The following is a 26,570-nucleotide window of genomic DNA, read 5'->3' on the forward strand; positions in this document are numbered from 1 at the left end:
CTATATGGCATGGCTGTTAGTAAACAACAACAGGATCTGCCTGATTGGCCGGTAATGGACATGACAGTCCTGTGTTTCTGTAATCACCCTCCAAGAATTTCACAAAAGTTTCTGCCTTTCCCAAACACTTTGCATTGGTAGTTGCTCAGATAGATGTTATACTTACAAACCCCATGCATTGGATATATGAAACAGTCTGTCTGGTGTGTTAGGTTAAGAGGGAGGTGTAGAAAAAGAGAAACAAAGCAGAGCGACAATAATGAATAAGATGAATTTAAGGTAACATTCCAAAGCAGATAAATTGGCTGGATTTCATGTCTGTTATATCTATAACTCATGCCTCATTTGAGAATTGATCTGACCAATCAGCATCATTTCCAGAGGGTAAGGTGGTAAAAGCAGGGCTTTGTTGTAGTGGATATGATAGCAATGGTCAGGGCAGCAATTAGCTTGGGCAGAGCTTTTATCAAGTGGCAGTTGTATCAGCACCAAGCGTTTTTTGTTTTGTTTTGTTTTGTTTTTCGTTTTTTTTTTTTTTTTTTGGGGGGGGCGTATCACTTCAGTCAATCACATTACCTTTAGCAACATGAGCTTTAGCAAATGCAGCTAAAGTTAGGATAGCAACGTAGCTAACTTATACAAAGCATACATGGCTGCTTTGTGAGCTTAGCCTTAGCCATGTTAGCCATTGGCTACATTAGCTGTGTAGATTACTCAGCTAATGGACCTACCTAAACCACGTTTGCTGCATTAAAAAGTTTTCATGGAGGGCATACTTTTCCTGTAAGCAGACTGTTTATTCAGCCTTATTAGGTGTACTGTAATTAGTTTTTGCAGGTCTGGTTTTTAAATTTTAACTTTTGGTGTCTTAATCATTACCTTAACTCTTACCCTAACCCTAAATGAAAGGTTAATCTAATTTTAAAACAATCAGTCTGCGAGAGGGGCTGTCAGAGATATACGGTCTGCAGCCAGACCCTTTTGTTTCATCACAGCTGGGCAAAGTTCTTTATAAAAACAAGAGCAAGAGTCACACTGACTAACATTACCGTCTTCGCAGGTAATGTTTTGCACATCTTGCGACCAACCTCAGTCTTTTTACCCTGAGTAGATTTATAGGCCAGTACTTTTACTTCTACCTCATGTTTCAAATATCCACGCTTAAAAATCTCTGTTGTCAATTGCCCATACAGGCAAAGGCAAGTACAAGTCAAGTTGAGTTAGACATACCCTCGACATGTGGCATGGATCAAAGAACCTGGGAAAAAAGATCCACAATGTAATAAGTTATGTTCTTTTTGAACTCATTTTCACTCATCAATTGAGTTGGATTAACACTATCATATCCACCGACCAGTGCAAAGTAAGCTGATGGTTCCATTAAATACGCTTTCAATATTGGCACACAATAACAGTGTTGGTAGTTTTATATAAGTAAAACTGTTTACTCAACAGGCCAGAATGTCTAAAGCACATGTTGTAAAAATTTAAATTCCACACTTCTATGTCAGGAATTTTAAAATTATGTTATCATTAAATATAATTATTTTGGTCATGTTCTCATTTTCAGCTGTTCAACAAGAAATCAAGGAAGTGGAACCTACATTCTGCAAGGTAGAGAAAGACTATGGCTACATCCCACAACTACAGAAGGCCATCCTGCAAAGCCACACCAAATTAAACTGGAGCATGCCACAGCAAAAAAGCAGGAGGCCAGCTGACCTGTGACATTATGGTGAGCTACACAGGATGCCACCACCAACTACAGAGGAGCTTTTACAAACCCAAGTCAGCCAAGGACTTATTATACCATGAACCTTGTTCCTCTTCTGAATAGTTGCATTACAATTAAACATTTTTTTTTCAAACACTTGATCATAGATATGGCATGACCACTGCATGAAATCTTGTAATATATGCCCATGGTATATTACAGATGAAAAAAAAGGAAGCATGAACTTTATGTTGTTATCCTGTGCCTTTCTTTTGTTGGTTGAGATATTCTATACTGAACATTTTCAGTCTGTCAAATTAAGTTTAGGGGTAGGGCACTGCTCTTAGTAAGGATGATCTAGTCTTTCACATTTAAAGGTTTATTGAGAGTAACTCCTTCATGATAAATAAATTAGGTTTAGCCATTTCAGAACAACATTTCTAATTATATCGTAGACTCAAGCAAGACACTGTAATCTAGGAAATATTTAAGAAATTATAATCCAGAAAGCTAAAGAAAACTTCTAATATGGTTTCTTTGTTCTTTTACAAGGTCACCTAGCTTCCACAGTAAACGACATTATGACCTCTGCATATATTCATGTGAAAGGCAGGCCTCCCTGCATGCACAATTAAACCTTTGCAGATGATCCAGAACGCAGTACGTCTGGTCTTCAACCAATCCAAGGGAGCTTGTCATTCCTCTTTCATCTCTCTACACTGGCTTCCAGTTGCAGCTCGCATTAAATTCAAAACTCTAATCATTGCTTACAAAGCAGTAACCACAACTGCTCCTGTTTATCTGGAGTCCCTCATCCAGGTCTACACTCCTTCTTGCCCACTATGCTCAGCCAGTGAAAGGTGCCTGGTAATTCCAACACATCGGGCTCCTAAGTCACTAACTCGACTCTTCTCCTCTGTTGTCCCTAAATGGTGGAATGAATTACCCAACTCCATTCGCTCCACAGAGTCCCTCTCTACTTCCAAGAGAAAGCTAAAGACCCAGCTCTTTAGGGAACGCTATGCACTTAGCTAGACTATTCTCTACTGTTGTCTCCAGTGGTAGAATGAGTCTTAGCTAGACTATTCTCCTCTGCTGTCTCCAGTGGTAGAATGAGTCTTAGCTAGACTATTCTCTTCTGCTGTCTCCAGTGGTAGAATGAGTATCCCAACTACAGCTGGCTCGCACGTGTCCTGCTCTAGTTCTGGGATTTTTATGCCCAGCTCTTTGTGAGTGACCCAGTACTCAGTACTTTGGTCATTAGTTGTTGTGAAGTCAGTTCAATGGATGGTCATGCGTGTTTTTCTCATTGAAAAAATCAGGTATTCTAATGACAAAAAGACCATAAAAACATTAAAAAAAAAAAAAAATTGAAAAACTTTAATAAACTTTATATCTGTGGGTAAGTCAGAGGTTGTTGAAGAGGTCTGATGCAGTGAAAGTAAAAAAAAAATTATGTATTACATTTTTATAGCACTTCGATGAGACAGACCAATTGTGTACACGAGGTTAACAAGTGTGATTTTATTTTAAAACTCTCATTGTGCCAAAAATAATAATGCACTAAAATCAATATTGTTATCAATTATTGACATGGTCAAGGCTGTAATATCTTCATCACAAATGTTTCACTTTGCACCCCATTTTTGGAAATATTGTACATTTTGTGTTTTTCCCATGTATTTTATGTATTACATTCTTATAGCACTTTTATGAGACAGACCGTTTGTGTATATGAGGTTAACAAGTGTATGTCAATTTTAAGGTATGTACAAGGGTTAAACATGAAGTTTGTCAAAAAAGTCATACATATCGTGAGCAATTTTCTCACCAATGGGCTTTTGTTTCTGATTCTCTTGTTCTTGATTAGACTCTGATTTGTCACTGGAAAATAATTCTTGTTTGCACATTCCAATGCATGTAACATCACAATATGCATGTTCTCATCATTTTCACTATTATCACCCAGTAGTAGTAATTCGATAATAAACAGTCATCAGTTTCTATCATTCTTAAAGCATACTTATTTTATCGCTTATTTTCAAGCTACAAAGAGTTTTTTATATTGCCTTCATCTCTACCCACTAATAAGAAATATCATGAGGTTTCAGGGTTGTGATAATAACCTGCAGTGGAAGAGTAAAAAGGAGAACATTATTAGCTGTAGGAGAGTAATTGAGATGAGCAGAACTAAATCCTTGATAAGCCTCAGGTATTAAAGAGCCCACAAGTAACCTGTGTCTGTCTCCATTCTTTTCTTTCTTGTTTTTATTAAAACATTTGCTCTTCAAATGAAGGGAAATACCATTTTGACCCTGTCAAGCGTTATCACAGTGCTATTACTCACATGCATAAAACTGATGTATTTTTTAGGGGTGATCCGGAATAGTCGACAATTCGATTCAGAGGCGTCTGATTTGACCATGAACCTCATAGTCGAATGTTGTTAAGTAACCAAGATCATACCATTCTGACTACATGGGGCTGCTAAGCCTGATTTTCTGTTAGCCGGCATTTGCCGGTCATTGGCCGGTAAAATGGGCGGAAGTCTGGCAGATAAAAATAACCGGTCAAAATGTCAGAATGTCAGAATTTTAATCCAAGTGAGGTTTTCCTGGTTAACCAAAGGCTTATTATCATCAGCAGTATGGAGGGATTTTGTGTCATCACTGTGAGTAATGAAGAGCCTGAAACAAAGGGAATTGTATGGCTGAGCGTCATAGACACCGATGCAGCAGCAGAGAGAGAGAGGCCTACGCCGCAGAGTCGTAGCAGACTCGGGGAGCAGGTGGCCTAGTGGTTAAAGGCACTCCCCATGTATGCGGGCGGCCCGGGTTTGAATCCGGCCTGAGGCCCTTTACCGCATGTCTCTCCCCCACTCTTGACCCTGTTTCCGACTCTATCCACCAGACAATTGCCCAAGTCCCTCTGATCCGAGTCCCAACAGAGTGTCAAGTCATTTGGTCCAAGTCTCAAGCAAGTCCCAAGTTTTTCCTGTTGTGGGCAAGTCAAGTCAAGTGGAGTCACAGGTTATGTCAATTCAAGTCCTCCACCATTGTTCCCCAGCCCACCCAAAAAGCACTCAGGTTTATATATTGAAGAGAGAAACCTTATCTTCCTAAGGTCAACATCAAAAAAGAGCATGCAGACTATTCCGACTATTCCAACACACGCACACACACTTTTATTAATGTTAGCTTAGCTAGCTACATATTGGCCACAGGTTGGGCAGTTAAGGTAACATTAGCTACCTGGCTAATGTTTGCAGGTTTCACTTACTTGGCTCCATGCGTCCTCAAGTGGCGGATAAAGTTGGGCATGGTGCCCTCTTTTCGCTAATTGTAGCGTTGCAAGTCGTGCATTTGGCGTGTCTACGTTTTCCATCAGAATGGAAGTCTTTATAAGCAAAGTGAATAACTTTGGGCACTGAAGTTGAACTAGCAGCAGGCACAGCAATTGCCATTGTTACACCCACGTGCACAGTGCCCACTGATTATCACTGTAACGGAAGCGGATGTGTAGTAGGAATGTATGTGTGTACCCTGTCAGGTGTGGGACAATAATAGGTGACGGACCGAGTGTACTGTGAATGGAGCGTCAATAAAGTGAACCTAAGAGGTAAGAGCTTCTAATGTCTTGTCTGGCTCTTCATACAATGCCTGAGCACGACTAGCTGCCAGCCTGCCAGTGCTTCTCGCTTAAATGAAAAAAAAAAAAGGGAGCCTGCCTGAACCTGCTAGAGAGCGCAGTGTGCACACAGACCGCTCTGGTCATACTAGAATGATATCCACATGAAAAAAAACATACAATGAAAAAAAAACATATGCTACAATTTTTCCAACCCATGTTGTCTCAAGTCGAGTCGAGTCTGGAGTCATTGTCTCCCAAGTCCGAGTCGAGTCTCAAGTTTTTACCTCCCAAGTCCAAGTCAAGTTGCAAGTCGTCAAATTAGCGACTCGAGTTGACTCGAGTCCGAGTCCCTATGACTCAAGTCCAACTTTCTGCTATCCACTGTCCTCCCCTATCTAACAAAGGCACAAAAAATGCCTAAAAATAAATTTTTGGAAAAAAAAAACAAAAAAGAGTTGTAGTGGACTTCGACAAGCTATCTATGACCAATCCTCAGATAAAGTTGGATTGTAGTCAACACAGAATCACATCGTGCAGAACGACATGGACCACTTGGAGCTTAAAACGAAGGCTCTGTCTCTCTTTAGAGAGGTTACAGTTATACCATCATGAGGACTGATACTAGCAACTGACGGTAAGACTCATTTTTCATTTGAAATGTAGAGTTCTAACGCAGTGTCCAGTCAAGAGAGCACTTTTGTTATGTGTTTGGATGCTTCGTTGTTGTCGGTGGAGGATGGTATTTGGCTGTTGTAAGCTGCAAAGTTATGATAGTGGCCAATGAGCCAACAGGCTAACAGTTCTGATGTGAAGGTAACTGTTGTTGTTTATGTGTTTAACATGGGCGTATATTGTGTAACTGCGTGTGTAAGGAAAAGCGCGCAGCTTTCATTATGATACTTTAAACCACTCACATAAAAAAGAGAAAGATTTATGTGTTTTGCTGCTGTTAATGCAGCAAAATAATGTTAAAGCAAATGTCCGGTAGTTGTTCTAAATGGCCAGAATTCTTGAGGACTGCCGGTCATTTTGACCGGGGACAAAAAAAGGCAAACTAAAGGCAAAATCTGATGAATCAGATTTGACTATGAAAATCCTTAGTCGAAAACACCTCAAGTATTTTTGGTAATTGGTTTAATTTTTAATTCTGTTGCTACGACATACCAAATGACCAAACATCTCTCCAGTATGCCTAAACTTATACAATTTTATGTCATGTATACGGACGTACAGGGCAGAGCTCCTGTGTGCATGTGCTCCCTTTGAACCTCTCTGGCTCTCCCTCTGGGCTTGGTCATGGTAGTCTATTACTGATTTATATTCATCAGCCTGGCGTGTTTGGTTTCATTAAAATGATGGTCTTGCTTTAACACATCAGGGTTTTAGTTTATGATAAATCAAACCTTAGAGATGCCACAAGACACATCTCAAACTGCATAATAGATGAGCCTAATGGGCTAAATCTTGACAAGTCATCACCGAGTCAGAATCGCTCATTTTAGTGTTGTTTTAGTTAAGTTACTCACTAAATTACGCAGAGCAAACATACTCGTCTGTGACGGTGTATGGCCTAGCTTCCCCAAACACCTCCTCTTTGAAGAGGAAACGCTCACTGAATATCCCTTTAAGTATTTAAAAAAGAAAAAAACAAGAAAAACAAGCTGTTACTGAGGCAGAGTCAGAAAATAAAGCACACCAGGTTTACAGGCAGAGTGTCAAAGATGAAAACTTTAGGCATTTAATTCAACAGTGTATTAACTTGCGAGCACAGAGCATCTGATTTTTTGATTGAAATAAGTTTGTGTTTTCCTTTTATATCAATTGTAGTTGCTGGGTGCATCCTGACTACGGTACGAGGAGCGTGTGTTCACTTAACAGGTTTTGCTAATGGTTTACCCTATCAGGCTCACTTCCCATCACAACTCATGTTACCTAGATATTCACCAGATATCAGGTGCTTGATCAGGTCCAGTCTCTTAACCTCTTACTAAGGTTAACTACACACTGGCAAAATGGAGAATGCAAAGTCAACAAAAAACACAAGAGCAGGAGAGACTGGGAGTCATCCGGCTGGGACAGAATGGGATTTATTTTGTGAAAGTGGAATGGGAGAGGAGTGAAAAACCACTCCCATGTCACACTCTAAGCTACTTCTAATAATGATTATAAAACTAATACTACTACTCCTCTCCTGATACATTGTGAGACTGACCACTTTTAGTGAGACTATTGTCACTTGTAGTAACTAAGCTGGCCTACTCTGAGTGGCATAAATGCTAAAGATTAAAGCATGTGATAGAAATAAGGGAAAACTGCAGGGGATAAAGACCATATAGCTTTACAAAAAAATACTTAAACATTTTTAATTTCTAAGAGAATTAAGGTTTTACATCATCTACTTTAACTTAAAAAAGTCAAGTTGATCTAACATGAATGTACAAGTAAGATTACTAAACATACTGTATTTTCACTACTTAAAAACTTTGATGCAGTCTGTTTCAATGAAATATGACAAATAATAAAACACAATCTTAATATGTTGCCACTACTGAAACTGCAACTACTACTTGTACTACTACCACTACTACTGAGCAATGCTTCTGATACCCAAAGGGGTTGTACAGCAAAATATGATCTCTACTTGATTTTCAATAACAACAAAAGAAGATAAAATCTAAAATATGTTGAGGCACATCTCCATAATGAGGTGAAATGCAACAATGGTTTTGGATGTGAGTAATGCAGTCGAACAACTGGCCAGTTCATATTAGTGACAGAAAGCGTAGAACTCCTTGTTTTGACTTTTAGTGTTTATTTTTCTTAGTCAATACTTGATTTCTTTTAAATGCAGTGAAGTAAAATACTTCCCTCAAAATATACTTAAGCAAAAGTACATGTATATAAAAAGCTACTTATTTACAGCAACATGAGTAAATGTAATGACCCCCCCCCCAACCCCCTCCATGGCTGGTTACTCTGATGTTCCCTTACACACATGCAGAGACATGCATATGCACATACAAATTCAAGTTTGTACAATAAGCACACACTAGAGATTTGATCTGACAGCCACAGAATCAGAAGCAGATGGTGTTCTATGACTATATTTAGGTCTCACTCTCAGCGTGACTGATCTCTGACACACTCCAGAGCTACTGTTCTCTCTATGTCTACAAAATTACTAATTCAACAGTCACACCTGACACAACCCACTTCAAGGTCCTCAAAAAAACTCCAACACACTGACACAGACACAAGCAGTCATTCATACACACTCGCAGCTCTCGATGTTGAGGTTGAGGATTAACAGGTAGATGAGCAGATTTGCACTCCGCTCCAGTGTGAGTTTGTCAGCGCTTGTGTGTGTCTGTCTGTGTCATACTGTGTCACTTTACAGATTATAATTTGCTTGATGGAGCATTAACAACCTGTAATAAAGTGTCTCCTGGCTCTGCAGTAAAATGCTGATTATTCAGTGCTGTCTGTATGACAGAAACTAGATGATATGTAAGTCATAACATTTTGACCACAAGTGCGTGATTTTTTTTTTCTCATTGACTCTAGCCACATTTTCATGTTTTACAAGAAACCACTGGAATGACATTTTTCATGTTGACTTTTTTTACTTGATCAGCTGGAAATAAGAGAAACAGTCTCTCAGGCGCTGAAGATTTTGGGTGGAGTGACAGTCATATAATGCAACTGTTAGCTTTAATTCATTGGCCCTCAGGGTCTTATATCTATCACTGTTGTGGTGTCATCGCATCAGAAAGTATCAGTGCAGTGATGGTGTTTCTTTCTCCTCCAAAAGTTTGTGTTTGTGTGTTTCCATTGTGCATTCAGAGTCTAATCTGGGGATTTCAGCTTTCCCCAACAGTCCAAAGACAAACTTTGTCGATTAATTGGTTGTTCCTAATTGCTTGTAGGGAGTGTGAGTGAGTGCACAACTTTTATTTAACATTCAGGAGTCATAGGGAGCAAAGCTGGCCTTTACAAGAAGAAGAGGGAGAAGCTGCACTTTCACAATTAGCCATGTTTCCAAGGACTCAATCCATTAAGGCACAGACCTTTTGTCATTTAGGCCCTGAAGTGGAACAGTCTATAAGGAATAGTTCAAAACTGGGTATCAAAACTGGTATACTCATTTACACTCTCATCTTTCCAGATCCAACTACTGAAATTGAGTCCTCTCTGGTTTAAATTTAAAATCCCTCTCTCTTGCCTCTGACTTGTCCAAAATGCAACAGTAAGGCTTCTCCCCGTTTTAGAGATAGCATCACATCATCCCAATTTAAGCATCTTTACATCAGCTTCCTGTTAGTTTTACAAATTGACTCTATGATTTTAGTCATCCCTTTTAAAGCACGTAAGGGTTCTGGTGCCAAACTATGTAAGAGAACTTTTACCCCCCCCCCCATAATGAGCCTTAGATGTGCAAGCAGGGGCCTCCTGGTCATTTCAAAGTTGGGACTTAAAACTGCAGTTATAGACCCTTTTTTAAAAGGGTCACTTGGCTTTTGACCAGGAGATAAGACATGCAGAATCAGTGACATCTTTCAAACAGTTTCTTAAAACTATTTTTTAGACTTTTATAGACCTGTATGTGATGTTGTCTTCCTATGTAGTTTTTATCTTGTCCTTGTTGTTCCAAAGTCAAGACTCAAAATTAAAGGTGGCAGGGCCCTTTTCATCCAGGTCCCTTGACTTTGGAGCGACCTACCTGAGGAATTAAGGCTTGCAGAATCTGTGATATCTTTTAAACCACTGCTTAAAAGTATTTCTATCGACTTTTACAGACCTGTATGTGATGTCAACGTCTTATTTGGTTTTATCATCTCACAGATTTGTACTTCCTTATGGCACGCAGATGGCCTAGCGGTCTACCCATGTGGTTTGAATCCGGCCCATGGCCCTTTGCTGCATGTCTCTCCCCACTCTCTCTCTTGTTTGCAACTCAAACCACTGTCCTCCTCTTTTAAATAAAAGCATGAAAAGCCCAAAAATAAGTCTTAAAAAAAAAAAAAACTTCCTTTGCATTTCTTAGTATATTTAATTCTTCCCAATCTTTTACATGCCTTTAGTCCTAATTTACCTTATTTTATTTACTTGCCTCTTCAGCTGTTTTAATCATTACTACCATCCCAACTTTAATGGGTTAGATTCTTTAACTGTTTGGGTTATAATGATACTGATGGGTGTCATCTGTCCTGTCTTTGTCTTTTGGATTTTATTGCTTTTTTCTTGCTTTGCTTACATGCCAAAGCACTTTGTAAACCCCTTTTTTAAATGCTGTACAAATAAAGTTATTGTAATAATAATAATAATTCAAAATGTTCAATTCAAATACTCAATCTAGTTTATTCCACTGTAACCTTGCTTGATATCTGAGGTATGCTGGAATGTAAAAATAAAATGCACATGCAGAATATTTTGGGGTTAGCTGTGTTTTTTTGTGTGCATTAAACTTGCCAGACAATAGAAAACTGAAGTTAGTGGGCAGGGTGGAGTTTGTTTCTTTTTGTTTCTATGTGAACACATGAGTTCATACCTTGCTACATGGCAGTATCCAGTAAGAGATGGCCAGGAAGGGCAGACCTACAGTGACCCCCAGCACAGTCCAGCACTTCACCCAGACAGACTGCTGCCTCAGACCGGGCAGGTTCTCGTACCAGATAGTCAGCAGCTGCTGCTGACAGTTAGGATGAGCAACGAACTGAAGGGAGAGACAGAGACAAGAAAATGTAATCAGTGTCTTATAAATGACAAGGAATGTGGGCACAGAGAAGAAAAGACAAGGAGGGAAGGAGGAATTATTAGCAGCATAAGGGCCCTTTTTAGAGAAGCAATTTCCTTTTCTCAACCAATCTTCATAAAGCAGTTACAATATGTTCGTCTGATTGCTTAACTGATCCCTTGAGGAATCTGTGAAGTCTCCACAGCAGCAGCATGTTGAGCAAACATCTTGACTCTAAATATCCGGCAGATGAATTGAAACGGCCCAGTGGTCACAAACAGGAAGAAGGTGGCTTATATAACAGGCTGACAGCAGAGGCAGAGTTATATTGGGGCTCATTATTTAGCAAAAAAACAACCCAGATAGAACATAGTGGCTATGAAAACCTTTCTCGGAGCATTTAATGTTCACACACAAAGACTAACCTTCTACTTAGACCACTCAAAATTAAATGTCTTTCTGTCTATGACACTATAAAAGGTCTGCTCCAGAATTTCACTGTTTTAAAAGTGTATTTGTGACTGTAGGAGTTAGTTTAACTTTGGAGTGTTTTTACAGTTTTGTAATGATCTTAACACTGTCTCATAGCAGGATATAACACATCAGTGACAGGGTGAAGAAAATTACACCAGGGCCTGGTTGAAGAAACACGAACAACATGTTGCTGTAGCACATTTTTGTTTTGAATATCTAGAGTTTATTTTCTTTAAGCTACAATGTGGAAATTTTTTGCACTGGAATGTCTCTATTAATTTCAAGTATGACAACTACTATGTTGTACATCTGAGCTGAGTTCCTAGATTTCCTCAAATATTTCAAAGAGCTTTCAAAAGCAGATAAATTTTTAATATTCATAATCCTAATGTGACCTCCTTAAAACTCTGTTTTCAAAGGGGTAGTGAGTGTAGATTAATAAGGAAAAAAAAATCTTTTTTGGACCACAGCATAACAAAATAGACAAAAGTGAAGGGGGTCTGAATATTTGTTGTATTTCTAGCAAGTAATGTTAGAATGGTCTAGGTAGTGTCATTTAAAGGGGACATATTTTACCCTTTTGAGACAGGTTCATATTGGTCTCAGAGGTCCCCAAAACATGCCTGTAAAGTTTGTTGCTGAATAAACACTCCAGTAATTGACTTTTGCATGTCTAAATCCCCCTCTCTGTTTCAGCTGTGCTCAGAAAGAGCTGTTTCTGTGTCTGTGGCTTTAAATCTTACTGAGCTGTCTGACTCCGCCCCTCTCAGGAAATGGATGTGGCTTAATGGATGTGGCTCTCCTGATCCTCCTCTCAGTTGGCAGCTTAGATGAGGATCAGGAGAGGAGGGTGGAACTTTCTTCCAAGCATGTAAGGCCAACCGAACCTAGGGGTGGGGCTAACTCCCCAAATGACATCATGAGGGGAAATCTGAGAATGGCTTGTTTCAGCACACATTTTTTGAAAGGGGGAGAAAGGGGGTGGGGTGGGGGGGGTCTGGTACTTGAGGGGATTGTAGACAGGCCAGGAGCAAATATTTTTGCAAGAAAAGCCTGAAAAAGTGATTTCTGCATAATATGTCCCCTTTAAAAATGCTTTCCGATCCTGCTTTGAGTTAAGGTGAGAGCAGCAGATGAAATGTCTCAGTGTTTATATTGATTAAACTTAAATTAATGACGATCCCTGCTAGTAGTAATATAGGCTGCTTTGCAATTAAGAGCAGATCCATTGTGTTACAATAATATCACAATAAGAATTATTATCCTGGTTGATGCACAGCTGCCACTTGGCTGGATGAACAGCCAAACAGGTCAGAGAATGAATAGCTAGACCAGGCTTGGTCTGGCGTGTCAGCATCTGTTGGCAACTTTCCCTTAGAAAGGGGCAGATAAATGAGGGAAAAGTCCGGTCCAATGAGGAAGGAGAGGATGGATGCATTTGTTCCTCTAGGAGGAAGGATATGAACAACAGAGTGATCGATGCTCAGTAGGAGGTCGACCAGTGCATGTGTCAGACTCATTTGTGTATTGTTTTTCGTTCACATCAAAGATTTGCACAACAGGCCTCCCTGTTGTCAAACCTTCTCTCCATAGGTTTCTGTTAGTCTCTGTGTCCTCTCTCATCAATCTCATCCTTTTCACCTACTGGCTCCAGTTCAATCACCGCTCACATGAGGGATTGTTTATCTGAGCTGAAGACTGACTGCTCTGCTCCCATCGGTCGATCGAGACACACAATGTTTGTTCACTCTGTCATCCCTACCTCCAGCAGAAAACCACACACAGTCATCATTATGTTAACAGAGTTTCCCAGTGGTGTCCAGTGAACTTTCCATCAGACCTGTGACCCTCGACATGAACCCTGCCTGCACCCAACATGCAGTCACGCCCCACCACGGAAATCTATCCCTCCCTCTTTACCTGCCTCCTGTGTCATTAGCTCTGTGAGCATCAGTCATGCTCTCCTGTACAGGATAAAAACACAATTGCTGGTGTCCTGCCTGAAAAGGTGTGTGCCTGTGTAATCATGGTTTGAGTGTTGAAGTTGGAGAAGGGATTCGGTTTGACATTTTGGAAGAACATCTCAGGTCAGCAGGGATTTCCTTGCTGAAAATTAGGCCAGTTTGTTGTTTACAGAGGCCCTACAAAGGCCATGACATACACAAAACACACGCAAACACACCAAGAAATAGTTTATGTACTGATGAGAAAAATCACTCAGAGACTGCAGTTTGTGTGGGCACACTCAAATGACAGGTCAGGTTCAGGCTTGTAAAACACTGCTGTTAGACAAGTTTGCATTAGTCCACAATAATCCCCTTCAATACCAATAAATCAAGTACATATTTGATCTAATAAACATGTGCAGAAACTGTCCTAAAGCAATACAGAGAAATCTGAACATAAGGTTACAAATTAAACCAAATAAGTAAAAAAAAGGAAAAGAATTTTCAAAATTCATATGAATGAGGTTTCTGCCCATGCACTTTTGGTTGAATAGACGTAGTCCTCGATGTGATCTTGGAGTGTTTCTGTGGGAATTTGTGCCCATTTATTCTGTAGAGCATGTGCCAAACAGAGAAGCCTGTCTTGTTCCTCCTTAGAACATGTTTCCACTATGCCACAGCCCAGTGTCGGTGTGCTTTTGATGTGAGGCTTGCATGCAGCCGCTCAGCCATGTAAACCCATTCCATGAAGTTCCCAACACACAATTTTTGTTCTTACATTAATGGTGGAAGTTCAGAACTCTTCAGCTATGGAATTAGCAGAACACTGGCGACTTTTACATTTTATGTAAATGGAGACTGTATTGCTAGGTGCTTGACTTTACACACACTAACTGGAGCTGAAGCAGGGCCTAGGCCTTCTGGCTGTTAGCCATATGACATTATTTTGAGCCAGACTGTGAACATGCTAATTTCTGTTGTTTAAATGGGAGTTTTATGCAGGTGTTAGTGAGATTTAAGAGCTTTTGCAGTGAGGTTCAAGCGGACACTAGAGGAACTACACTTTGTATTTTTCTTTTTCAACACCAGAAGTTACTGCTTGTTTTCGCATCAACAAACAATATCAACATCAGTTTGACTTGTCATACTGTATGATTGTGAAAATGGTGTGTATTGTTTGTGTAGGATTTGGAAAAGAAGAGTTCTAGAAAATAAACTATGACTGATTCTATAGTGGCCTCACAAAAATTATCCTGTATATAAGAAAAATAACTTTTCGGATTCAGGAGGCCCCTGTGGACAAAGCCCTACCTCTTATCTTTGATCGTTTGGGCCTGTACATTTGTAATTAGTGTTTTATGTTAAGAAACTTTTCACTTATTTAGAACCTCTGCTGTAGAGATTTTAAAACTATTTTAGAATGGTGTAATTTATCAGTTTTGTTTCTGCAACCACAGCAGTGGTTTCAGGCATTAATAATTCAGATCAGGTCAGGCATGGGAGTATATGCTGGATCGGTATTTTGCCATGTCAACCTTGGCCCTGTACTGCTCTGGGATCCAGATGGCCTTCATCCAGTCCTGCACCAGGCCCATGCCTATCTCTCCAGGTATCTCCAGTTCTCAGCTTTTCTGGCATTAATAATTAAAAATATAGAATTAGAATTTCTGATCGTCCTCTTTGCTTTTGTGAGCTAAACTGTCAGCGTTCAAATCAGTGTACATTTCAAAATGTTACTGGCCATAAACTAGCCATAAAGTCCACAAAGGAACTTGAGGACACAACCTGGGGTAGCAGAGTTTAAAAGACATGCATCATGGGAGAGGGGCTTCATTTATAGTCATTAATTCATTCAACCTTCATCCAATCTCAAAGAATCATTGTGGGCATGCCCTTGTTTTTAACATGAACAACATGAAGTAAAATAATTGTGCATTAAACAGAAGAGTTAAAAATTGTCAGCAACATAATTTAAAACAGTTACCCTCAAAAGCAGAATAGTTCATTATTATAGTTTTAAACTGACCAATAGGAACAAGTGTTTACAGTTTTAATGTTTGTTGTAAAGTGTTCCATGTGAAAGCGGGGATCTTCCTTATGTATGAATAAAAGGCTTATTCTAAGTAAATAAAAATCAAACATTTGCATATATTCAGGAGATTGAACATTAATCTAAATAGGCCTACTAATAAATATCATGTCTAATTTTTACTCTCTTTGTTCCACTAAATGCAGCTAGGCTAAAAATTACAGACTGCACCATTAATTTGCTGGTCAGAGAGTCAATTTGGAATTTGAATATGAGTTGTGATCTAACCAGACACCAAGGTATTTATATTCAGAGACTTTCAATGCTGTGTCCTGTCAGAGTGGTGAAAACTGTAGCTCTGGAGAATAGAATGAATTTGTTTTAGTAAGGGTTGAGGGCCAGTTTTAGGCCTTTTCCACACGGAGAAGAAAATGATATATTTTCATTTCGTTTTAAGGAGATTTTCCATAAATATGGGATCATTTCAGGAAATGCCCGTGTAAGCCAGGAACCACTGAAAATGACTGAAAATGCTGTAGCATATATTCCAAGCCTGTAAGTGGCGCTGTAATGCTGCCATGCCAATGCAGAAGATTACGGACTGCCCAAAACTTTCTCCTAGCTGCCTTTATGGTTGTTCTCCATGGATTTAAGAACATCTGGTGTATGCTGTTCTCGGTGGTGGTAAAGGAGCATCAGATTCTGCTGTAAAAGCCAAAATAAGCTCAATAGCTTCTGCAGCAGGAACACGCCCCTATAATCCACCATTGTTGTTTTGGTTTGACATGCGCATGTGGCTTACGTGTGCTATGCTATGTATGAGGTAATCGTTTCCAGAAAGATGCAGTTGGCTGTCCACATGGAAATGAAATGGTAACCATTTACAGATTTGTTAAACCCTGGGACCCGGTTTCAAAAAGTAGCATTTATGGCCTCCCAAAACAGCATTTCCATGTGGATGAAACTCCAATACGACAAAAAACTTTAGCGTATACTCCTGTGGACGGGGCTTTAGACTCAACCAAGCACGTTGTAATTGATCAAAAGCTTGCTGTAAGGTTGGAATAGCTGAATGAGCAGTGTTGGCAAAGCAATATAAAACTGTAATGTCAGTATAAAGTACATCATAGCATATGCAACATCGTTCATATATAGAGTAAAGTGAGTGAACCCTGATATACCACTTTTTGACCATTGCAAATACACACAAAAAAATTCCCTAAAACCCTGCATTTAATTCACTGTGGAAGATAGTTCTGAAACTAGCTACAGGATACAAAGTCAAAGCCAGTCAAACCCCATGCTACACTGACATTGATACTGCTAACAAATCACTCAGGGTTTGTTTTTAAAAACCAATCACATGTGATGTTGTTCTCATTCTTTGTTCCTGTTTTTCTGTACAAAATATTTGATTGACCAGTCACTGTTTTTTTGTTTTTTTTCTCCAGCTTACCTTCTTGACTTCATACTTGATTGCGAGTTTGACTCGACTGAGGCACGGTCGGTTGTAGGGGCTTGGAGGACACTGGTCCACGTCTCCATTAAGTATGGCCTCCACTTCCTCTGTGTCTCGACAAAGGTCCAACACACCCACCACAAAGTCCTTACACTGCATGGACAGCTTGCGGTAATCATTCTGTAAAAGTCAGGGAGGGAGCAAAGTGTTTCAGTTGGTAATGATGTGAAAAGCAGAAAGATGAAAGACGGAAAAGAGAAAAAAGATAGCATATTATTCTTTAAATGTACAAATGTAAGCATCTCTCAGGAACCATCAGGTCCTCAGCTGTTTACTTACACTATTGGGTCTTGATGGTATTTCTTTTATTCTTCAATTGTATGCAGACAGTAAGTCCTATCATATATGTGATGCCATCTATTTGTCTATATTCAGTAAACCTGTGTTTTGTGTATTTTCTTAGAATCTCTGAACATTTCCAGCGCAGCTCTGAGGCTGTTTCTCTACTGCCTACTGCTCTATGTGTACAAGCCTGGACATTAAGTCACTTTTATGGGGAACGACCTGGGAAATGTCAACCTCATAGAGACATTAATTCTCATTTGAAATTATAATATGGTGCTTGAGTGAGGATTTCTTCATGACTTTTTCAATCTCAAAGTAAATCAGCTTGAATTTACAAAAAATACACTCAGATGCATTTAAACCTACAGTTTAAAGCAGAAGCTTCCTAAGGGAAGGGTCTAACTGACTAATTTTGTCTTAAAAATTAGAAAACTGATGTAAATCTGACAACAACCAACCATCACTGGCCAACCTTATCCTTGTAAGGACAAAACAGATATCCTGAAAATTACATCAATGGAATAAAAAGTCATTTACGTTAAACTGCAAAATTCAATACATTATCAGAAAAGAGACGTGTCTGGCTTTAGCCCATTCATTTCTGACGGCCACTCTCACAGACCGTTCATTTGAGACACTGATCTTAGAAAGGAAGTGCTGTAATTTGCCAGTACCACATAATTTCAGTTTAAGATTTTTTTTTTATTAAACTTTATTCATAAACAAAGTCTGGCAGTTACAGTGATATAAATGACCACACTGCACACATCACAGAGTAAGATTCATTTTATAAATGAAACAGAAAAAACATCAGAGATCTAATCTGGATTAAAATATACATAGATTCTTTTTAAAGGAGATGTACAAACAGTGGCTCCCTTTAGCTTTGTTAGCTTAAGCTTCAGCTAACATAGCTTCACTAGCTACGTGATTAATGTTACTACATGAGCCAATGTAGCCAAGATTGCTCTTGCAACATGAGCTTTAGTAAACATAGCTAAAGCTAAAGTAGCTACCTAGATAATTTACGTAGCTTACATAGCTGCTTTGTGAGCTTAGTTTTACCTATTTTAGCTATGTAGCTATGTTAGCTCTGTAGCTATGTTAACTATGTAACCATGTTAGCAACATAGCTATGTTAGCTTAGCAACATGAGCTTAAGCAAATGTAGCTAAAGCTAACATAGCTATGCAAATAACTTAGATATGTAGCTTTCTTAGCTGCCTTGTGATCTTAGCTTTCATTCCGTTAGCTAGATAGATACCTAGCTCCGATATCTACGTAGCTTATGCAGCTAACGGAGCTATGTTTTATTTCTGCTGAGTTGGAATACTTTCATGGAGGATGAGCTTTATTCCAGTTAGACTTTTTTTTAGCTTTATTAAACGCTTAGTATTTAGGCTTTGCAGCTCAGGTTTTGACTTTTGGTACCCTAACCCTTTTCGTAACTCCAAACGGAAGTTTAATACAATTTTATATCAAAAGTTTTGAGTGTATTTCTGCTGAGACACATTGTGTCCCAGATGTGTGTCTTTGTGTGGCCATCAGAAATGAATGGTCTGCAGCTAGACCGTCTCATCAGCAGTTACAGGTTAAGTGGTAAGCTTTTAAACCTAATGACATTGTTATTATTTCAAATGTTGATTCTCACACTCTGATCCACCTTTTTGCATCCAGATTCAATTTGCATCCATCATAATCAAATGGGAAGGCCTGAGACTCTAAACCATGGAAGAGAAACCACAAAGAAGAAAAAAGATAAAGGTGCATCTGAGAAAATTATCCAAAAGATAAACAGACAAAGTTGATAGACACTGCAAACATTGGATGCCAGCCCTTTCATTTTGTGAGAATAACTGTCCTCCTAGGTGGAGATCAACAAAGGCCACAAATTTAGTATGGCAGTGTTGTTGTACACTCTAGGATTTACATAGAAATGGTTGATAGAAGTCTGATTTGCATTTCATTTTGCAAATGTGTTTACAACTTAGCAAATGCAAATCAATTGAATGCAAAAAATATAACTGAAAACATGGGACTCAGATGCATTTATTTAACTCATGAAGACTGACAGTGTCCCTCCATACTGATAATAACTGTGATAAAGGAACAATAATATCACCTGCATTCATGACCTCACAAGCTGTTATGATGAAGTCAGTCAACATGGAATCAGAGCAGAAAACACATGCTGCATATTTATCAGTTATATAGTAAAATTAGTATTACTTTTAATAAAACCCTTCTGTTGTGTCTTGGTGGAAGAGCATTATGATGTAGAGAGGATAAGTAATGTTAAGCAAAAATGTGCCAGTGTAAGAGTTTTTTTTTGGTGCTGGATGATGCTCAAAAATCACAAGAAGAACAGAACAGAGCAGTAAATAGTTTAAGGTGTGTTAAAGTGATTGCTATGAGATGACTCTTAGGTGTCGTTATAGTAGTCTCTACTTGACAGTGGAGAGGATGTGATGCGCACCACATGCAGCTGGTGCACTGTTTTTACTGCTCCTCTGCCTGAGTCAGCTGCTGGTGCTGGAATTAATTTTATTTTATCTTAAACGAGCAGAATAATAGCTTCAGGGCAAACATACAAAACTATTATCTTTTGAAGCTTCAGGGAATGCATAAACTTTTACATCCAAGAGTTGGATACGGAAAAAAGGTATATTTTATTAATCCATGGAGGAGTGATGGCTCAAAGTCATTATCTTCTTTGTTCAACGCAAAAGTTGAATTGGGCTTTAACTTCAAAACCCCTTAGTTCAATATATGCTAATTTTTTCCACTTTATTATAATTAACAATTCCTGTCAGGCCTTTTCAACCCTCCTTCCTCCTGTTTCTTTACTGATTGTTACAGTTTGAAACCCTCTGCTCCTTCGTCTCCTCACTCTTCCTCTCCCTGCCTCCCTGCCTTATTCTGCTCCTCAACAGTTAGCCGAGCAGCAAACAGTCAGCAGATTGGAGCTTCTAGCAGGTTTGGAGTCCCTGAGGACTGATTCTTGTTATGAATTCAGCATTCTGCTGTAATGTGTCCAAACATACCATTACAGTGTTTTCATAATGCTCACTTTCCTCCAACTCTTAACACAGGCCTGCTGCAAATCCTCCCAATGTTCGACTCTTCTGGGACACACTCTTACTTGAAGCAGGTATTTAAAAAGTCTAAACCACTTTTGGTACATAATGTATGTTCTGACCATGAAAATCATTGGCATTTAAAGTGGCTGTTGTCTGGTTTGAGCTGAACAGCTTTCTGAATTTAGAATCCTATCATCAGTTTAGTGCAGTCACAGCCAGTTCTTACTCTTGAATACCAAATAGCTGTGATATATATATAATGATCACCATTTAAATCTGCCCCTACGGGCTCAGATTCTGAAAAGGTTAGCAAATAGGCAACATTAATACCTGAAAATTGACAAAATTATAATTTCTAGGCATCAACCTATCTATTAATCCAGCTATGGGCCAATGGGAGGATCATGTCAAACCTGGTATTTGGTCTATGCTGGCTTCAGGCTGTGAAGTGAAAGAAATCAATTACTCTCCTATGGGAAAGGCACGGCTTCAGGGTAGTACATTGCAAAGTATGTTTGTGAATTCTTTCATATTTAATAGTGTTCTGCTACACAGCAAATATACACGCCCAGAAAACGGAATACATGTTCAGCATGTTTGAAAATCCAATCCCAGCCCAGCGTATGGGGCTTGTGCCTCGAGCGCTGAGATAAAGGAACAAGAACAATGTTGGGAGATTGAAAATAGAGATGGAGCGATGAGAATGGTTACAGATGAGTGAACCGGGGTGTTGGGACAACAAGCCTCAGACATGAAGTGAGGGAGGGTGTTGTATGATGGAGGGATGAGCAAAGGAAAGAGACAGAGTTTGTGCTGCTGCACATCAGCGGAGCTTAACCACCAACACCTTTTTCTTTCCTTCTTATGCTAGTAATTTCAACCAAAAGTAACTCAACAAAGTAAAGCACGATTTAAGTATTCAACAGACCCATTCACCTTTCATTCACTCTCCACCTCTCTGCGTGTGCTGTACATGTGTCCTTGTATGTCTAGAGGCTTTATGTGTGGAATTGATGAGCTTTCTAAGCACTCCCCACATCAATATCAAAGTCAACCAGCATCAGGAGCTGAATCTGTGTACTCTGACGGGCTGCATATACGTATTTGTAAATGGGGAAGAAAATGAGCTTTACTGCATTAGCTTTATTCTTTTCATAAAAATATCTCAAAATACACTGACGAACTGTGTTTTGGACTTCACTGGACTTCAAGCACCTTGGATTCTGTGCTTCTCTGAACTTCCTCCAGACTCTGGGACCTTGATTTCCAAATGAAATTTAAAATTCATTTTCATCCAAAACAGGATTTTGGACCACTGAGCAATAGTCCAGTGCTTTTTCTCCTTAGCCCACATGAGAAGCTTATAATGTTGTCTGTGGTTCAGGAATGGCTAAACAGTAAGAAGACGACACTTGTACCCCAAATCCTGGACCTGTCTGTGATTGATGGCTCTTGTTCCGCTGACTCCAGGCTCAGTCCACTCCTAGTGAAGCTCCCCTAAGTTCTTGAATCTGCTTTGTTTGACAATCCTCTGAAGGCTGAGCTCATCCCTGTTGCTTGTGCTTCACACTTTTCACTTTAAGTCAACTTTCCATGAATATGTTCTTCTAAGAACAGCCTGTCCTTTAAGCAATGATCTTATGTGGCTTAAACTCCTCGTTAAGGATGACAACTTTTGGACATTTGTCAAGTCAGCAGTCTTTCCAATGAAAAGGGTTGTGTGTACTGAAGCCGAGTGAAAGAATAAACCTCAGGAAACATTTGCACTTTTTCGCAATATTCTAATGGTGGATTTTAGGTTTTTGTGAGCTGTAAGCTGTAATCATCAGGATTAAAACAAAAAATGTATTCACCTCGTATGAGATGGAGCTAGAATTTATAAAAGTTAATCTTTTTGAAGCTGATCACAACAGAAAAAGAGAACTTTTTCAGGATATTCTAATTTTTTAGATGCACCTGTACATGTTTGTTGCAATATTCCACCCACATTCTACTCAGCATTGTGATTTTTATCCAGTTTCCAATCCCATTGTCACATTCTCTGTCTGTGTACATAAAACATGGCCACTGAAACCTGATGTATTCTGTAGGAGTTGGAGCTGATAAATATTGAGCAGCAGTGGATTATACTACAGAAAGAAGAAAAGAGAGGAGACATCAGGGGAGGTGGATAGTACAGCCAAGGAATCAGCTGTAGCAGAGGACAGGGGACTCTGAGGGAAACATGAATGAGGAATGATTATTTATTTTTTTAGCAGTCGGCAAGTAGATTGACAGGTAACATCGCCCTTCTCAGCCATTTCTCATTGTCCAAGGCAGTTGTTCTCAACTGGTCAAGCATCAGGATCCACTGCCATCTCCTCAACAAAAGGTTGTAACCCAAACTTCTTAAAATTTTCTATCATAACCAAATGTTTTAGGGAAAAAGTGTTCAATTTTAACTTGAGATGGAGCAAAAAATGTAATGGAACAAGAGATGGTGATATCCTTCAAAATAAAAGCACATCAAAGACTTTTTTCTACATATTTTTTTTCCAGACACACATCTGCGACCCACTGAAAATAGCTTAATGACCCACTTTAGGGTCCCGACCCAACAGCTGAGAACCAAGCTCTAAAGTATGCACAATATACCTGTAAACATTTGCAGAAACTAACAGTCTCCCAGAACTGACCAATCACGGGGCTTCTAGTCTGAATCATTTCGATGTGTGGTTACATTTTGAGGAGTAGAATGTTGGCTACTTTAGTAAGCCTCTATGTAGGGTGCAGGACTGTATGGACCTACAGCGTAGGCTACAGTGTAGCTTCAACGCAGAAGGATTAATCAGGCTTAACTGTCCCCATAACATTATTCCCAGTGACATGATCCCTTAATCTCTTCTCCTGTAATTGTTCATTCATAACTCATGAAACACTACTAAGGTACTGGCACACTTTCTTAATATTATTTGATATCTAATGATAGGGTGCTGGAAGGAGGACAGGGAGTCAGATAGAGCGAGGAGAGAGTGGGGGTGATAATGAGATGGTAATGAGACAGATGAGCTCCAACACAGCACTGCTCCCTCAGGTGAGCCCTTCTCATTAACTTGTCTGTGGATGAGAAACAGAATGACAAACAGGCAGGCTGAGTGACAAACACAGAGGTGGCCAAAAAAAAAGTGACGACATGATGAATGAGATCAGACAGGAATAAACAGAGACTAGTGGACAAAAAGCATGGTGGACAAAAGCAGACAAAAATAAACAGACTTGAAAATCAGAATTATCTGACCGGTTCATTCGTATGATTGTGTACTGAGCACTTGTTGTACAAAGTCCACTTTTAGGCTGTTTAGGTTTTTTTCTTGCTTCTTGCTGTCATTTTTCAGTGTGTTTGTTTCCATCAATATCCCCAGCCAACTTATTTCAGACAGGTGTATAAGCTGGCACAGTAAGCTAGAATCATGTCCTGTAGAGTAAAGCCAGCCCAAACCTCACAAACTGTGTGAGTAAGCGAGTATGTTGTCCCCTAAACTGAGCCAATAAACCAACAAATCAGGATGAACAGCAATATATCTAAACAGGTCTAAACTTCCTGTTAAAAATTAAAAACAGCTTGGAGCATGTGGGACTTCTGGGAAATTAATACTGTAGCTGCAAAAAGTCCCTAGGTCATTAACATTTTTTTCCACCTACCGTGAATTACCTTGCATATATTTTTTAGCATCTGTTCTACAAATAAAATCTTTATTGTAAGTTTAAGAGCATACTTATATCTTCCATCACCAAAAAAATGTTTCACTCTACAATTCTCATTTCACGTTTGCCAGAGGACAGATTGAATTGGTGCTGGAATATTTTAAAAAAGTATTACAAATCTGGAACAGCATTTGGAAATCTAATTTTGTGACTGAATTTAATCATTGGCAAGAACAAACTGAAACATTGGGTGAAATGAAAATGCAAGTTATCATTTATAGCTTTAGATCCATATTCTGCTTGAATTCATTAAACATGATAAATGGATAAATACCTGGAAATATTAGAATGCTATGATGTGATCGTACTACAGGTGATAAGTTATACCTGTTTCAGACTGGCAGTGTGTGTTTTGCTGACTGCAGCTGACATGCATGTCCGGTCCAGAATGCACTGTCACAGCTTTCATGCAAAGCACATGTGCAGTGTTTTTTTTTTCCTATGTTTCTCCTACATGTATTTGTCCCACAAGTGTCTTGATTCATTGTATGCTGAGCTGAGCCAGAAAAAAAAATCAAAATAAAAGCATTCTGAACAAATAAAGATTCTCCAAAGAAATGCTGAACTGGGCTTTTACTTTGAAAAGCACAAACCAGATGTGTACTTGCATTGTCTTCATCTTGCCTTTAATATTTTCCTCCAGTGTAGAAACAGAAAGCTTCACTAATGAGGCTGAAGGTAACAACTTTATACTGCGTTTCAAGTTTATATGCATTCACTGTTTTTGTTCATTTTTTTCTAAGTAATCTATATAACTGGCAGTCATTTGATTTTCATTTCAACAAAATAAAATTCAACCTGTGTTGCAGTGGTGATGCATTTCTCAGTTTGAAATGGGCTTTACAGTTGAAAGAAAGCTGTTGTAAACAATCACTAGTCTGAAGATTCTGTTAATTTTTTGTGTTTTCTTAAAATTGGCATTTTTCTGTTTCACTTTGTTTTTCTTATCTCTGTCAAATCTTTTTCAAATGATATAAATTAGTAAGATAATATACGTTTAGGTGTACAAAAACCTCTAATTTACTAAATTAAATTACTCAAAATTGGATAAAAAATATACATATCTTACCTTGAACTCTGTTTCAATGTTGGCCAATCTTGCTAGTTCATTGCTGAGCTCAAGGGCAGTTAGTACGGGGTCCTCACTGCTCAGCGACAGGTACGCTGCACTGGCCAGGCCTTTGTAGGCATTCATCCTGGAGCGAGAGTGACTGAACGAGTCTTTTTTCTGTTTCTCCACACACTCAGAGCACTTACAGAAGTAATCATGTGGCCTTTCTATGCGGGCCCCCTTTGTCAAAAGGATGTGGACAATCTCGTATTCCTGGCAGTGAGCGGCTAAAATGACTGGCGTGATGTCGTGAGAAAAACGTGTCCCATCCTCATCATAAGCGTAAAAGTCATCATCACGCATCTCCTGCTCCAGTGGGCTCAAAGCCAGTCGGAGACCTCCGCCAAAAGCAGGGTGGGCAAGAATGGCTTCAACAATTCTAACATAACCCTTAGAGATAGCCAAAAGCAGACCATCTCCAATCCGAGCCAAACCATCCTTCTTTAGAAGCAGCTCGGTCACTTCTAGGTGCTCATTGCCAACTGCAAGCTGCAAAGCATTCTGGCCCATGTAGTCCACACAATTGAAATTGAGAGTTTTGGACTCTTCCAGCATTTTGCGCACCACGGGAATATTCCCGTATTCAGCAGCATCCAGGAAACGCTCCTCCTCCGCAGTAAGGGCCGAGCCACGCTCATTGAACATGTAGGCTGGGCCCCGCACTGCTTGGCGACGCCCCTTCTCTCTCAGTGTGGTGTGCCGGCGATGCATGGCCTCCACCCTGAAGAAACAGAAAAGGAGACATTTACGGCTGATGGAAAACTGGAGAGAAGAGCAAGAGGAGAATGTGGTATCATTAGTAACATTAAATAGGTTATGGTAGAACAAAGCAAATGAAGTCATTACTATCTCTGGACGTGGAGGACGGCTCAAACCTAATAAGCACTCCTTAACACATTTTTCAACTCTGACCCAAGAGAGAGCCCCACAGTGCATCTGTGATATATCTGTCCCTTGGACAGATCAATAAAATGCCACCAGGGTCAAAGCATATGGCGAGGCCATCTCAGGTCAACAGCTCTGATTGGCAGGAGAGAGATGGATCTGTCACTTTAATTGGCTCCGGGATGACAAACTCACACTCTGAGTCAGTGGTCATCTGAAAAAGATTCTGTGACCCGTGATGAATCTGTCTTTATCTATCAACACATGCTCGTACAGAGGCATGAACATGTGCCTCCTATTCAGTAAGATTTTTTTTTCTTTTAAATGGAGCACTTGACAGTTTCCAGTGACACACTTTCACATCCTGGCAGGACAGAGAGGGTAAGAAAAAAATGTCTTTATCAATAAAGTCAGAAATC

General features: G+C 39.4%; 1 protein-coding gene across 1 annotated transcript in view; it reads right to left on the bottom strand.

The window, feature by feature from the left end:
- Window positions 1–25,977, bottom strand: part of LOC121516481 (short transient receptor potential channel 7) — an 80,113-nt gene extending 54,136 nt beyond the window's left edge. Inside the window, exons 1-3 of the mRNA XM_041797792.1 lie at window positions 25,225–25,977; window positions 16,984–17,166; window positions 10,893–11,057 (exon numbers count right to left, since the gene is read on the bottom strand). Of these exons, the coding sequence (XP_041653726.1) occupies window positions 10,893–11,057; window positions 16,984–17,166; window positions 25,225–25,977 (1,101 nt within the window). The remainder of the gene's footprint in view (window positions 1–10,892; window positions 11,058–16,983; window positions 17,167–25,224) is intronic.
- Window positions 25,978–26,570: the final 593 nt, after the last annotated feature.

The sequence above is a fragment of the Cheilinus undulatus genome, linkage group 10 (genome assembly GCF_018320785.1).
Source record: "Cheilinus undulatus linkage group 10, ASM1832078v1, whole genome shotgun sequence".
Classification (NCBI taxonomy): domain Eukaryota; kingdom Metazoa; phylum Chordata; class Actinopteri; order Labriformes; family Labridae; genus Cheilinus; species Cheilinus undulatus.